This window comes from Poecilia formosa, unplaced genomic scaffold (genome assembly GCF_000485575.1).
Source record: "Poecilia formosa unplaced genomic scaffold, Poecilia_formosa-5.1.2 Scaffold131, whole genome shotgun sequence".
Classification (NCBI taxonomy): Eukaryota; Metazoa; Chordata; class Actinopteri; order Cyprinodontiformes; family Poeciliidae; genus Poecilia; species Poecilia formosa.
This window is the reverse complement of record NW_006800070.1, coordinates 155,132-171,759: the sequence shown is the minus strand read 5'-3', so window position 1 is coordinate 171,759 and position 16,628 is coordinate 155,132. Positions and strand designations below refer to the sequence as shown.

The 16,628-nt window shown below is 39.1% G+C and overlaps 2 protein-coding genes across 9 annotated transcripts in view; both read right to left on the bottom strand.

Annotated features, from left to right (window-relative positions):
* Nucleotides 1-12,071, bottom strand: part of sash1b (SAM and SH3 domain containing 1b) — a 75,092-nt gene extending 63,021 nt beyond the window's left edge. The window contains exon 1 of the mRNA XM_016676243.1: nt 10,828-12,071. Within this exon, the coding sequence (XP_016531729.1) occupies nt 10,828-11,301 (474 nt within the window). The 5' untranslated portion in view covers nt 11,302-12,071. The remainder of the gene's footprint in view (nt 1-10,827) is intronic.
* Nucleotides 12,072-12,807: 736 nt separating this feature from the next.
* stxbp5b (syntaxin binding protein 5b (tomosyn)) overlaps nt 12,808-16,628 on the bottom strand; it is a 37,746-nt gene continuing 33,925 nt past the window's right edge. For all 8 annotated transcript variants that reach the window (XM_007561789.2, XM_016676298.1, XM_007561790.2 and 5 more), the window contains one exon: nt 12,808-16,611. In XM_007561789.2, coding sequence (XP_007561851.1) covers nt 16,570-16,611 — 42 coding nt within the window. In that variant the 3' untranslated portion in view covers nt 12,808-16,569. The remainder of the gene's footprint in view (nt 16,612-16,628) is intronic.

Here is a 16,628-nt window from a genome sequence, read left to right as displayed (position 1 = left end):
TGGTTGTTTCTGACCGAGTGCTGCATTTCTGCACTGGGATAAGGTCGACAAGCTTAATGTTTTTTTTCCTCAGATGACCTCTTGTACTATACTGTCATAACACATTAAGAGCTTTAACATGTAAAACATTTATAAGCTGCACCTTAAATCACTTTGTTTTCCAAAGTATTTTTTTTTTTTCAAAGATGTTCCTGAAACACTTGAAAGCTGAATGACTGTAACAACAATCTGATTGTTAAATAACAGATTAAAAACAGTAAATATCTTTGTTGTTGAGCTCATATATCCATTTATTCGATAATTTAGAAGCAAAATTGGGTTTTGAATTGAAAATATCGCTTGTTTTATCTGTACATAGTTTTCAGTGAAATTCTGATTACAATATATAAAAGGTAAATCCTACAATTAACTTGATTAAAGATTTTAACTACTAGAAGCATTTACATTTTAGAAAACCAACCAAAAGTTGGACCTCAACATAATTTATGACTTAACACAACTATAAAAGTAGGATTTTTTTTTTCTATAAACAACTTCTACTGATTTATCAGCTATTTATCGTCCTAAATGGATTAAAACGATCAACTGTGATGAATTTATTTATGGATAAACCATTTGAGTTACAGTCAATTCTCTGTCAAGTCCTTAATCTGCAGCTTTGTTGCCACTGACATTTTTGAAATCATCGCAGGTTGGATTGCATAGTGGAGTGTTTAACTAGATCCACTTAGTATTTCCCTCATTCCTGTACACTGCCCCTCCCCCTTTCGTCCCTCTTTCCAGGTGAATTATGGGACACATCGAGGTCAAGCTGAAGCCAAATGAGTCAGAGTGTAAGCACACCCTGACCTTTCATTGACCCCAGAACAAAAGGCAGACATTAAAATTAAAACTGAACAGATAGTAGAAAGGTGTGAAAAAATGTCAGATTGGATTCAATTTCTGCAGCTAAATCTAAGACAAAAAAAACAAAAAAAAACAGGAAAAGTCTCTTTTGTGGTTGTTAGTCTGCTGGTTGTTTCTACTGTAAACCAGACAAGTGCAATTAATAAGAAATGACATGAACAAAATGGATGTTCCTTTTTAAAATGGTGTGAACAGTAAAATGGAACAAGTAATTTACATTTCAACAGCACTAAAATAAAAAGGAAGCACTATTCTGAATATGAATAAATATGCTAGAAGAGCTGGGCCTTTAGCAGCTGAAAGCAATTAATCTCATATTCAGTCGTTTCTCTGTGTGACAAAAATCAGAGCCACTCATTACTAATATATGCCATGTTGAGTTACTATTAATGTGCAAAGAGCCTGAGCATGTAAACAAACCATAAGCTGCAACATATGACCTATATTTTAAAATCTAATAGGCCACATTTCTCCCTCTGGTGTCCAGATTATAATCAAATCATCTCACCATCGGTTTCATTAATCCTAATAAATGCTTTGCTCACACAAAAAAAAGCATTTTACATTATTTTTTTCATGAATTAAAACTCCAAATTGAAGCATGACTTCATATTCTTGTAAACGAAACACTGAATTCAATAAAAACGCTGATTTACTGAATAGTCATGAAACACAAACATGATGTATAACAATAAAAGTTTGTTAAAATAAACTGCATTTCTGAAATAGAAAAGTAACTATAGCTCCGTTTTTCACTCACTGTATGCAGGACTTGCACAGTTAGCATATAAACGAAGTCAAGGCTTTTAATGCATAAGTGATCATAACCTCTTCCAGGTTGTAAAATTGCTGAAATTGAACATGTGTGTAAAAAGATTTTATGTCTCAAGTGACATAAAGAGAGTCTCATTTTGAAGTAAGTAAGGAAACGGTTCTTGAGTTGCCTTTTTCTCTAAAACCAAACACTTTGTTTTCACAAACCAAGTAAAATCCAAACCAATACAATAAACTTGCTGCTCTTATGCGACTTTTCTGCCAAGGAGAAGAGAAAAGCTGTGATAATACAGTTAATAATGCCGACCATGCCAGCCGTTTTCCATCCTGAATTAACATCTGTGACTTCTGGTGAAACAACCTGCTTAACTTTGCCAATATTTGTCCGAGGGCCGTGAATTTTGACCTCTACTGAAGACAGACGGCACATAATCACTAAATCTGTGGTAATTTTTGGAGCCGCCGTAGAGTCTCATTAGGTTTCAGACAAATCCGGATTTCACCAAATGTCAAAGACCTCGGAGCCGCAGACTGATGCTGCATCCAGCTCTTGTACATCCATTTACCTTAGAAGAGGAAAGTAAGTAATCCCAAATGCATGACATTTGGTCCTCGTTTGGGAAGCAGCAAGATGAAATGCAGCTTTCTGGTTGAACAGACCAATAGCTCGCTTTAGCTAACTAAAATTTTATAAGTACATAAAAGAAAAGACTTGGATTTTTATTCTCTCTGGAGACGTAAACATGCTAGAGTCATGGCTTGTTTTGGTCAAAGCCATGTTGCAGAAATTGTTCCACTTGCTTTCTAGAGTTAGAAGATAATCCAAGTGTAAGAAGAAGAACTTGTCATCAACGCTTCAACATTTTATAGTTTCTTCAGTGACTCGTATGGAGTATCTGTCTATTGGTGTGGAGGTGCGCTAGTTAGATAGCAGCGCACACAGAAAGCAACTCTGTTCCCTTTTTACCAAAAACACTTCCACACCTGGAGTCTAGGGCTGTAACGATTCCTCGAATGATTCCAGTACCTTGATTATTAAAATTACTCAAGAAAAATTCAGGTTCATTATTTAACGTATCATGGTCCAGTCAGATCCTTATTTGTGTTGGGCAGCGCTCTCACTTCTGCCTACGAGTTGTTGCTAAATGCTAGCGGCACAACGTCGAATTGTCGAGTTTTTATCATTTTTTGAGAGAGAGAGAGAGAGAGAGAAAGAGAGAGAGAGAGAGAGAGAGAGAGAGATTTTTTTCTCCGAGTACTCAATTAATCCCAACAATAATCGATAGAGTACTCGATTACTAAAATATTCTTTTACAACAAGCCGAATGGAATCTGTTTCTTTTTCTTACAAATCCAGTCAGTGGTTTCAGATAACAATTCGTCATTGTTGCAATTTCTCATTTTTACTTAGCTTTTATATAATTTTATTATTATTTTAAGTCAAACTTTTTGTTATCATCTAGGTATTTATTGTAAAGCAAATGAGTTCAATTTATTCATTTAAAACTGCTTAAATAAAGTGGATTTACTTTGATTCGAAACATTGGACTAGTATGACTGTGTGTGTAGTATTGCTACAAAGTGTATGTCTGCACAACCATTTATTCTGCTGCTAAGAACTGTTTCAAGAACGCCAGTATTGATAGTTATTTCTTCTTCACCATGCTGTGATTTCAATTCGTAAGAGTTAAGACAACAGAAAAACAAAAGTCAAAGCATCACGGGTAAAAAGAAGGAGGCTGTTTAGAGAAATCCAAGAACAATGGAGTTCAAGAAGTGAACTATGATGTAGGCACTATTAAGCCTAGCCAGGCTTGATAGTGTTGCCAGTCAGACTAAGTAATGCTATCTGCTCCTCTGAATAATTTCCACTTGAAGGAAAAGACAGCAGAGGACAATTTACAAGGAAAATTAACTGGAAAGATGCACAGAACAAGTGACTCTGGACAATTCTACTGTTAAATTCACAAATATAGGTCAGAGATTGAGCCTCGCTTTACACAGTGGTGTACATTATGCATCAGACTGCATGAAAAACATATGCTGTCCTTAAAGAGCTCCAAGTAGCCTGTGCTACGATGACAGAGATCCACATACAGATGTGTGCGATGTGTTTTAAAAGGGAGAGCGTTTTTCTGAAACCCAAAGCATTTATGACAAGCAGGTTCGTAGCAAGTTAAGCTTTTAAGTGCTGCCCCCCTCACACACGCAGGCCATCCACCAGTCCTCCCCCTCAGCATCATCGGAGCAATAATCCAGCCACATTCCTGTAATTGTCTACTGGTTTGACCTAATCCACCCTGACATAACATCAATAAAGTCCATAAGTAGGCCTACCCTCCACCGCACTGCCAGGCGAGCATGACGGCAGAGATAACGGATAGAAAACATGCATGCAGAGGGCTAGAGCATGCCCAGGTCTGCTTATTAATGAATTTACAGCGTACTTCACCGTATGCGACGGCTCTTACAGGACAGTAAAGGAAGACAAAGTGAGTAAGATGCAACTGATAAGTCAGTCTTAAAGAAACTCACTGAATCTGGGTGATGCAGAGCCCATACAAAGCAGCGTAACTTTGTGCATAATTGGCAATTTTTTAAAATTAGCTAAAACATTTGAGGTTACGTTATAAATTTTTCCTTAGAATGTAACCTCAATAACCTTCTGAATAACTTTGGTATGACTTGGAATCGTGCAATTTTTTGGCTTGATCTGCCATCAATATCAAAAATATCTTTCTTTGAATAGGAAATAGTTCATACTACCGGGTCATGGTGATAACAACGTTCTTTATTATGAATTGGGTAAAGTGAGCAAAGCGACATATCTCCATTGTTTGTAAGATGTTTAAAATACAGTTTGTACAAGGTTTCCCCCAGAAAACTTGCTAAGCCCGGTGGTTGGGTGCTAGGTCAGTCATTCATCCAGCGACCCATCGTGTTTTTGAGTTAAAAATATTTAAAGTCGACAGGAAATTTGAAAGTATCAGTTATTGGAAGATTAACACCTGGACACCAACGATAAAGTCTTAAAAATACAAATATTTTGAAAAGACTAGAAAACATAAATAAGCAATGCTTAGCCTGGTGGGGAGACAAGTAAAGCCTGGTGGCCTGCCAGGCTGATAATACACTGGGGGAAACCCTGTTGTAAATTTTAAAACTAACTCTCCTGGTTCATCACTGTATTGTTGATTCTCAACAAACTTGGATGCATCATCACACTCCTGATTTTATGACTAAACAGCACAAACAACAGATGTTTTGGAAACTCTTAGCGGTTTTCACTGGGTCATGTTTGTGTCCATGTTGACATCATGTAATTCATGAACACCAAGTTCATTCCTCAACTGTCTGAGTTTTACCGTTTACCCAACAGGGTATTATTGCGCTACAAAGACTTTACAAGTAGTTTAAAAGGCTGCTTCTTTCATTCATTTACATTTTTCCTGTTTCTAACATACATGTTCACAGCTGGTATTTTAAAACCCACTACGCTCAACAAGCGCCGCCTCATTCAGGCTCTGGTTGGCAAAGGCAGCCGCCTACTGCAGACCCTGTGTTTTGTTAGGTTCTATTCAGATCCTCCTTTCTTGCATCAATAGGGGCCTGCTGGTTCTTATTGTCCTCTGATGCTTTGGCAAAGCAAAGAGACAAAAAACCCTCCAAACAACTAAAATGTATTCACCAGACTGGGGAATTTGTTTAGCAAAGCAATGGACAGAGGCCTCTGAGGTTTTGAGGCTTTTTAAGATACTGATGGAACATGTTGCAAACAAAAAGTTAGGATTTTATTGAAGTTAATCAACAAATTACCAACTACAGAGGAAAGAATCCCATTACCATGAGCAGAGACTAGTAAGTATAGTTTCTGAAGGCGCCATATTGTATTGATCTGTTAACAGACTCTTTGTCAGGAGAATCTGGATGATCCCAAAGGAGCTGAAAAATCAAGAATTAGCAACATGAACATGGTTATGCGCTTTTAAAGTGCTACATTACATGCGCTCACATTTGACTGCATAGGAAATCTAAAGTACAGGAATTAGTGAATCGAAGCCGAGGACAAGACAGAACTTTGCAAATGTGAGAAGTTCTGTCACGATGGAAAATCTTTGAATTCAATAAATTAAAAAAAAATGTAAGTTTTGTGAATATTCAAATTCAATTTTCCACCCTTTGCACTGATCCTCAAGGTGAAAAAACAAAGAGAATGTTCAGAGTTAAAACCCCCTTAGAAACTCACATTTTTTTAATGCAATTTTTTTATTTAATCCTGTTACATTTTGTTATTATATGGAATTTATTACACTTTGTATTTTAACCATACAATTTAATTCCTTTTAGGTTAAAATTGTGCTTACTTTATAAAAAGAAAAACAACAACAAAAAAAAGCATTTTCAAGAAAAGTTAAACAGTTTTAGAAGGACGTCATACAAAAAAGATTTTATCCACCGCGTTCTGTTATATGAGCTTTGATTTTCTTCTGCTTTATAAAAAAAATACTTTTGAAGCAAGGTTACACTTTACCTAAATGCTGTTTAACTTTTTAAATTAAAAAAATATATATATTTTGGCTCAATAGTCTTCCACCAAGTTCACTGCAAGTCTTGCATCTTACATATTATTAAATATATATTATTATATGTTAAACTGATTTCAAAACTGTTCAGACATTTTCTTTGGCCAAAATGTTTATTTTTCTTTAAATAACAGGAAAATTATCAGAAAACTATGATAATTTACAGAAAACCTCCAAGTATATATTATTATTCAAACATTACATAAATATTAGTACAATTGTATAATAATTATAATAATCATGTCATGTATTCTTTTAGGAGTAGTAGGAAAAAAATGCTTGCTTCTCTGTTTTATACAAAAACCATTATGTTGTTTATTTTCTTTATCTTGATTTTAAAAACACCTTGGTGTATTTTTTCCCCAGATAATCAGACAGTGAAAACCTCGTACAAATCAAAGTAATATCATCCCAGCTCCGCCTGAAGCTATGGTACCTACACTGGGAGGGGGTAAAAAATAGCAGTGGTGGCCTACATATACCTGCAGTCGTGTTAATGGACTGAATCTGGTGAACCTGAAAGGCCAAACTGCTTCAAAACGCTGTTCACGTGCAGCCAACCAATCCCAGCTGATGGCTTCTCCCTCCTCGCTGACGACTGACTCCCAAGTCCAACCGCGACACTCAGTCACGATGAAAATGAATGAAACGACTCTCAGCGGACGCACTGATGGGGGTCAAGTTAGTGTGTTGGCCCGCGTCCCACTGAAAATAAGCATGAGTGACGACCCGACACGCTAAACGCCAAGAGCAGAGGTGAAGGCAAGAGAACCAACGCTGGACATCGATAATTTGTTAGTGATGATCACTCAGTGGGAACAATCTCAGAAGATTAGAGGAGAAGGGCTCAAGTCTAACAATGTATTTACTCGCTGCAGCTGCTCCAAAAAAGGTCAGAAGTCAACTAGAAAGTTCTTCTGCTCTTAGTCGTTAGTAACCCCTGAATCTTTCATCAGCTGCCTGCGCCTGTAACTGAGAAATTGGCCACAGCTATTCGGCGCTGGGAGAAAGCAGAAACCGCTTTAAAGCCTCGCGCGCAGCAGATGGAAATTAAATTTTCATTGTCAAAGTAAGGCCAATAAGCCAAAGTGGGTAATCTTCACCAAAGGCAAACAAGACCGTTTGGCATACAACTGAGGATTGTGTTTGCAGGCACTCAAAATGCTCTTTATTATTAGCAGAAATACGACACAGCACTTCAATCAGACAGGAACCAACATCTGGCCTGACTGGTCTGAAATGCACAAACAACTGAAACCCGATATTTTTCTTGTCTCTATGACATTAAGCAGACTAAACATTCCCAGTTTAAGGTCACAGGATTACCAAAGTTACTTCTGTTTGCTGAATACCAGAACAATGACATCATCTTGGAGACTTTTTTTTTTTTTACTTTTACTCTCTTCAAACTCAGCATTTTCCATGCATTTGTCTAGTTTCTGGTAGAATTCCCTCTTAAGCTGCATGATGGGGTTGAAACTACGTTTGTCCGCCCACATGCGTCATGATTGTTTACTGGAAGTTTGGTCCATTCCTCCAGTCAGAACTGGTGTAACCGAGTCGGGGTTGTAGACCGCGTTGCTCACACACACCTTTCAGCAAACTAATCTTACCGCTGTTGAAATGGCTTCTTCCATGCCGAGTGGCTTTTCAAACATGTTAGATTTTGAATCGTAACACTCACTTTGCAGCTGTACGACGTCTTCTGCTTTTGTAAGGTTTTAGATGTTTAATTTTTAGTATTTTTTATATTTCATTTTACTTTTTTTTAATTGTGTCTTTTTAATGAGCACTGATTTATTGTATTTATTTGTTTTATCTTGTTAAACACTTTGGATCAATGCAAGGCATTGTTGCAAGATGCTACATAAATAATGAAGTGTATTATTATTATTATTATTATTATTTTGATCTGGGGCCGATATGAACACTTTTCATCCAAACATGTCTTGATTTATTCTGTTGTCACACAAGAAAAGAGTGAGTTTGGGTTGTTACCTTGAAATGCGCTCACATGTTTCAATCCAATTAGCTCAAATGTTGCTAACTAAGCTATTCTTAGCATACAAAGCATCATTGCCAAGTGAGTTTTCCTAAATATTTAAATTCGTACTACATTATGTTTTTTTCTTTGTTCTCTAAAAAATCTGACTAAGTTTAAATTTTGGTAAATCTGACCTACAAGAGGAAACGTTTCGTGTATTTTAATGTCAGACATCAGGAGCGAAACGGGTTATGCGTTTTATTTCTGGTTAAAACTGTGCTAAGGCATTACAGTGTGATTGCGAACAAAACTGTCTTGTGTTCAGTCCAGTCACAAAGCCTGAAAATGTAGAGATGTTCTTCAGTCACAGCTGACAGGGTCGGTTGGTAGAGATTCATCCCTACAGTCGGGTACGGTGCAGCGAAAACAGACACACTTTCCACAGATCACTACGATCGTCATCCATTTTCTCTGATGAAACATCCAGAGTTTTATCAGTGCTGCCTTCCTCAGAGTCAGAGACACTCTGCTGAAAACAAGCCAGACCTGTCGCTCCTCTTTTCACCTGGATGACCACGGGCTGTCCTCTGAGTATATCACAGGCTGAGTGCAATAACTATCCTCTGCAGCCACATGAACCAGCCGGTCCTGCAGGAAGTGGATCATGACACAAGAAATACTTTCAGTAGATGATCCACATGAAACGAACATCTGCCATCTTCAACCAAATTGTAAATTGCTGCTGGTTATGCTTTAAGTATAGTGTAAAGTCTTCAGTGGATTATAGTATTTTTCCTCACACTAAGCTGTCTATGCATTTTTCTATACCAGATGCAACCTGTTTGAGGTCATGGGGGATAAAACCTATGCCAGCTGTCAAGAGGGGGAAGCAGGCCATGAACAGGTCAACAGTTCATCAGAGGCCCACAGAAACAGTCCAGACAAACACAGTGTCTGGGTTTAGATCTGCAGGGGATCGTTGATGGAAGAACGATCAACAGCGCACATGCAGGCCTGGACTACAGACCTCTGGTCCTGCTGACCCATCAGCAACGACTGCTTAACAACAGTAGATGCGTTTCCATGATACTTCACTAACATCCAGAAAAACAATTTCAAAATTGCAGTATTTCCACTAAATTTGAGACGCAATTACAATCACACAAGAATGAGTTTAAGTGATAAGTCATTAAAACCTCTCAGGCCTAAATGGAGCACAGGTGTTCTGTTCATCTACCGTAATTCCACCACACGTTGCGCTATCTGGGAAACTACAACGGTTTCTGAAAGGTGAGATGTTGTGCTTTCCAACCAATGTCGGGTTATTACGGTAATTTCTCTCTCGCCATAGCAGGAGGTGAAATTAATCTGTGGGACGCTGGCAAATTGCGAAAATAACTGCTAGATATTGAAAGTTCCAGTTGTTATGGATAAATGGGCAAATATATATTTACTCACAAGACATTTAAAGAACTCCGTACAATTAAAATAAGCAAAAATGTCCAGGCGGAGATTTTAAATTTAGAACGTAAAGGGTTAAAAAACAAGTGGCGTCATCTCTCTCCTACCACTTCCTGTCATCTTCGTCATTTCCGTCAGTAGTAACATTCAGTTGTTGATCACATGATTTGTGTAATGCAAAACGTGTTTCCTTTTTGCAAAATACACTAATTTCAATAAAGCCGTAAAACCACCTCATCCGCACAAAAACTTTTTATCGGTGAGTTGTTTCGAAATTTTAAAGTTTCCATTAAGGAAATTTCTTTTCGTAATTCCATCTTGTGCAATAATATAGTTAACAGAAACACAGCCCTGTAAAATTATTGATACTTGTAAAATGTTTTCATATATTGTTACATTAAAACTTCAATTTCCATGCGACTGCCCTACTGAAAGAAAAGAACAAAACACATTTCCAGAGCTTACAGACTTTGACTTTGTGGCAAAACAGTTGAAGACCAAGGATCTAAACTAAAACAATAGTAATTCAATTGCAGCTCAAATTAACAACAGTATAACTCATGAGTCATACTAAAAATTCGCTAGAGAAAGAAAATTTAAGATGGTATATTTAGAGTTTTGACTAAAAACTTGCCCATAATCAACCACGGCTTTTATCGGCTTATCAATGTTCTGCATGTTCGCGCACAGAATGCAATAAGTCAAACCTTCTCAAGATTTTAATAGTTTCTAAACCGTTTCTTGCACAAAATGAGGCACACACACAAAAAAACCTAAGATAGTTGTAGTTGCAAGAAGTGGGTTTACTTCCATCTAAAAAATGTGCAGGAAAGATCAGAAGGGAGTGGAAATTTGCAAATAAATCAAGTCAGCAAAGCCTAATTTAAAAAGACTGAGTACATTAACAGTGCGGTGAATCCCTGCAGAGCTCAGCCTAAGACAGCAACACATCCCCAAGAGCCCTAAAGAGGAATCAATGGAAGTCAGCAGCATCAAAGGAATTCGTCACACTCTTCATCACACACACAGCAAAGTGAGCATATTAAACTCAAAGAGACAGCTTCAGACGAGCATCCAGTCTGAACAAAGAGCGAAACACACAGGGTGACAGTTCCCTACCTTGTGGGTGTAAGGTGCTTGTCCCAGGTTGATTCCATCTTTTGCCAGCTTGTCTCTTATCAGCACCTTCAGCTTCAGCTTGGGATAAGTTACAAAGTCGTTGCAGTCTGTGAACCTCGGGTTGTGGTTTCCGGGACAGGAGGCCTGGTGTACGGCCGTGGTCTGCGCATGTGACCTCAGCGACCCGGGGTCACGCACTCTGTCAGCGTGGTGATGAGCAGAAGCCTCCAGAGGCTCCAAGGTGAAATAGTAGCCAGGTGCTCTCCTTCTGTCCTCCTCTATGAGCTCCTGCACGGCTGAGAGGAGCCGGTGCCTGTGGTACTGGACTTGGACGCCGATCGCGTCCAGATCCGGCTCTCCGATCTGCTTGCAGACTTCTAGGTCGTCGTAGCCGTTGTCAAGGAAAGACTCGACGTACTGGGCCAGGTGGAGCTTCGAGAGCCACTGGAGGACGAGGTTTGCCCCCTGGCTCATCTTCGGACAGAATTAACAAGGCGAATTTAATTCATACTCGTCATCATCATCATCTTCATCTCCCCCTTGGCAGTGCAGCTGAGTGGTCCATGCAGCACAAACAGAACCAGCTTCAGCTCTCCAAATTAGGCACATCTGCTGGTAAGTGTCAGAAAGTACAAGTAACTCATATTTGAAGCATTCAGAGAATTAAAAAAAGGCGCTGCCTGAAATTATCAGGCGTGTTCAGGTCATGTACCCAGCTGAAGGTTCAGGCTTTAATGACCTCCACCTGTGACGTCACGTAAAAGTGTACAAATGAGGTAAATTCACGGTCCGAACAGGCGCGAGACTGCATCTTAGGCATTACAGCGAAGTTCTTCTACTTTCAGACTTTTTCCAGTTACAACTAATGAGTTACCTCAGAGTTGATACTTTCTCTCAATCCGGGAACAAACCGCGTAAACGTTTCCCCAGGACCATCCTCTTTGTTTCATTCATCGCAGCGGTGAAAGACGCCGAGCTCCATCAAACATTTATCCGGAGCAGAGTGTGCGGGGGGCGGCGGCGACACGTGTCTCTTGTGTCACACAGAGCGTGTCAAAACACAGAGGAGAAAAAAAAGAAAAAAACCTCCAGAGGAGCAGAGCGGAGCGCACTTAGTTCAGTCTGTTCTGCACCTACGCCGCGTTTTAAGTTTCCTGTCCCTCCGCTTCTGCGGACAGTTCAGTCAGAGTGAGGATGCTGCTGCTGCCCCGGCTTCCGACCGATGCGGCTCCCTGCCCGCCGGTGTTATGCCCAGAAACGCATGCATGCCCAAAATTGCATCCCCTCTCGCGGGCCGGATGACAAGAGCACGCCGAGCGCTGCTGCCACCTGCAGGGCAGTTTGAGAAGCGCATCCAATAAAATAAAATAAAGATAAAAATGTTGAAATCAAATCAAAGGGTCTTCTGCAAAATCTGCGAAAATTAAAAGGATTTAATTTTTTTAGCACTTGCTTTCAAGAAGTGCTTAAATATTCAGCCAGAACTTGGCTAGAAAGTTGTCAATGACAACAAAAAGTGTGGTTTCTCTCCCAATTAATGAGGGGAATTCATTTCAGCCCAAAACGATTCTTGTCTCAGGCAGATTTAGTCAAAGAAATGTGTTTCTGATAGGAAATGAAACAGAAAATCAAATGATTAGAGTTCTTTAAAATGGTTGAAGCTGCTTGATAAGTTGTGGATAAAAGAAGGGTTCAAATAATTTAATGGGAGCCCAAACATATATCCGTCCAACTCAGATATGTTAAACCTGACGGTTCTTAAAAGATGACACGTGAAGTCTAAAAAAATATCAGGGGAATCTTTAACATCCAACTAAAGAAGAAGTGAGGCAAATGTAATAAAAAAATGTAAGTGTTGAATTTTTTTGTTTGTTTTAGGACAGTAAATTCACAACTGGAACTGTGACCTGATGAGTGTCAAAAACTTCTCAATAAAATGATTACATAAGAACAGAAACCACAGGACAAATGTTACGTTGGGTTTTACATTTATTATTATTCTTTTTTACATTGCACAATAATATCTATATATACTGTATCTACAGTCTAAATTGTGGCAGCAGATTAAGTCAGACATCCATGTGAAATTGATTTTAATAAAACTGTACAATTTTTTTTTTATTTTTTTGCCAAACAAAATACTGCAACTCCACAGATGTTCATCATCCCAGAAGACGGATGGATGGACGGAAGTATGGCGAGAGCTCTCCGGCACGATGCTCGACTGCGGGACGCGTTTCTACAGCGCAAAGGGGGAAAAGCGAGAGGTTCTCTGAAGCAAACAGTGACCTTAACAAATATACCAGAGAGAGAAAAATAAATTATATATATATATATCACCCAGCCCCTCCCTCCACCCCTCGCACTTATACGACTGGCATGACCGGATGAGGGAGGCGAAACGGGAACTTCAGGATTTTTGTTCAACGTGGTGCTAAATACAAATGCCAGAACAGACAATCTCTAAGAGGGATAATACATGGTCGTTTCAAGTTTGTAAACACGTAATATCATGCATCCTTCAATGTGCAATAAGAGACCATTTAGGACGTACAAGTTGCAAACTGAAGCACTTTTAAAGTCGAGGCCACACTTTTTGTAGAAAGAACCCAGCAGAAAGAGGTGATCCTGCTGCAGTAGCAAAGCTTTAAAATCGGATGAGCGACTTGGATACGTACAGGAAAATGGTTTTCTGAATGACGATGAGTTATGAAGAGCCACTGGTTGGACATAGACGTCACTTCCTCCATCTCAAAATTACATACAGGTACTTATTTTAATAGATTGTTGAAATAAAAGTATATATTCATTTATATATATATTTGTTTTAAAATATAAATATTTTATAGTTTCTTTAATCTGACATGAACAAAATCTGAGAATGAAGAAATCATCATAATCAGCGAATGATATAAATACGCACAAGTTTACGATGTTTTGGTCCTTCAAAAAAAAGAAAAAAAAAAGAAAAAAAGAAAATGGGACATTAAAAATCATAGCAAAATTTTACAGAGTACAAAAAATAGTGCAAAACCCACATATTTTACTCTTCCAAATTTATCTCAGCAGTATAAAGTGGAGTAGATTAAATCATCAGCTGTCTGACAAGTGAAGGGTTTCTTTGAAAACTGCTGCGTAATCCACCGCAGGGTTCAGACATTTCGGTCTTTTCCAGCCGACGGCTCTGGATTTTTCTCCCCGGTGGATCAATCAGTTTGGAAAGAAACTCTTCCAGCTCGCGCTGCTCACCTTTCTGAACAAAAATATTAAAATGAAAGCAGGGCGAGACGGTGAGGAAAGTGTCGTGCTTACACGAGAGAGAGAAAAAAAAGTCAGTCTGCTCTCCTTTGTGTACACAGTAGATTTCGACGAGTGTCAAAATACGATCTTAGTATTCCGGAGGGGAAAAATCCATAAATAAAGACAACTCTGTGAAATAAAGGTAACTCTTTGGTGTCAGAAAACAACATGGCCGCAAGCGTACAGTGTTGCCGAAGCTCGCGCGCTCAGATTCGCGGTCAAACCGTCGCGCTATTTACAACATTTGGCAGCAATTTGAAGTCTTGCTTCTCCTATGTTAGCTTGTAACAGCAGCAGATCCTTGCAGTTTGTGAAAGGAAACAAAAAGATTGAATCTTTTTTTGACAAAACACTCCAGGAAAAATGAATTAAACCTGTAGAGATCTGATGTAATGCACTGCATCAATATGGCGGCCATACTACACATATACCTTCGTATACGCATTTTCACAAACACAAACCTGTACAACGATTAGCAAAAGTATTCATACCCCTTGGAACATTTTTTTTTTTACTTTACTATGTTACAAACTTCATTGTCCTCAATGAAAATCTAAATAATTGTGGTCTGTCCAGCCTCCTATTTTTAAGATACCACTAAATAAAAAGTGCAACCTAATTAGCAAATGGAGTGGAACTGTGTGTAATTTAGGCCTGGAATAAAATATGGCTCACCTGCTAAGAGCAATTGCAAACAAATATCACAAAGACCAAAAAAAAAAAAAAAAAAAAAAAAAGGGTGGACAGGTCAGGTGAAGAAGCTTCAGTTTTGAACATCTCACAGCAGACTGGAGTCAAAAACATTGCACGTCACCCTAAAAACACCATGGCGGTGGGAGTATCATGCTGTGGGACTTTTCGTATTGAACGGAAGCTGCAACAGAGTTCTGTGGCGAAGAGTGATGACGAGCCAAAGCATACAGTCAAAGGTTTGGATTACAATCTGTTGCTTTGTTAGAACAATCTAGTCAACGTTTGTTGAAGCTCTGTGGCAAAATGTTAAAATCACACACCAAAACAAATCATAGTAAAGACAGGGCTGAAAACCAAAACATACCACAATTTACAGATTTGAATTTATAAACACGAAAACCATCCAAAATACTCCCAAACCTTCACAACTACGCTCTTCTTTGATGAGGAAAAGCTCACAAGGGATGAATACTTTTGCAAGTCACAGTAGCGTACACATAGCTAGAGGTTAGCGTTTACGCTTCATGAGGCAAAGGCAAACAAACAAAAACAAAACAAAAAAGAGAGAGAGAGTGTTTAAAAGAGCAGTTCATAGAGAGACGAGCTGTGGCACTGTGTGGAGCACGTCACTGTGCTCGGTCATGTCTACCAACACAAACAGCATCACCACTTCCGTTGTGCTGTAAGAGAAATACGCTTTTTCTTCCATGTGCATCTAAAAAAACCAAAAAAAAGATAAAAATCATCTTCAGCCACACCAGGATGGAAAAAAAGGGTTGATTTTATATCTCAGAAAACTTCTTAAAAAAAACCCAACATTTATCCTTGTTAAACTACCAACAATCTTTGTTTAGCCTGTCACAAGATCTGACTACAGCACTCGGGGGTTTTCCAGTGTCTCAACTCATTTGTTGGAGAACAATGTAAACTCTTCATTGGGGGTAAACATTTTTAGCACTTTTTTTTTTGTTTTTGCTCATTTATCTTTTAATGCCCAACACACAATCTTCAATGCCAAAACATTTTTCTACCTTAAATAAAAACCAAAGTGACTCAGAAAACATTCTCGCCCGAAAAGCGACTCGGTAGCCGTGAAAATGTCGATGGCAAACTACTGAACTACCAGCCCTTGTTCAGTTAAGAGGCAACACATCCAGCATCTGTTTGTCCAATTTATCTACTCTACAACTCTAAGTGCTTCAAGGCCCTTTCTAGATGGAGAAAACAGAGAAAAAGGACAGAAAAACGAAACAGAAGTCCTTCCCAGTCACTCCTGTGGAGCCTCACGTGTTCACTCGATTCGTTTCGAAGGATCAGACTTTTCTCCTCGTTTAAGTTCGCTGTGTTTGGCAGACACAATAAAGGGCTTCGAAAGGAAAAAAAAAGGGGGGGGGGAGGTGGGAAAGTGCAGCCAGGCCACCCAGAGTACATTACATTTGCACAATTGTCCCTCCTCCCTTCCCGTCTTCGCTCGACAAGCAACAGTTGTGGATATACGTCAATCTTCTATCGTTGTCGGGTGAAACGGAGGAAGAGAAGCCAAGGAGCTCGCTTCTCGTCTGTCGACTGGAGTGATGGAGAGTGAAGATTATTGTGCTGAGAGAAAGAGCATGATTCTGTTGAGCAGAGCACCCCCAGCCCGCCCGCACGGAAAAAAACAGGGGGAAAAAAAAGAAAAAAAGAGGAGGAACCCCAGTTCCCCGGAGATACTGGTGTGCATGACAGAGTCCAGCGCTCCGCTCGCTGTCATCAGAGCTGGTACCACTTTTTATCTTTGTACTTCACCATCATCTAGGGAGAGAAACAAG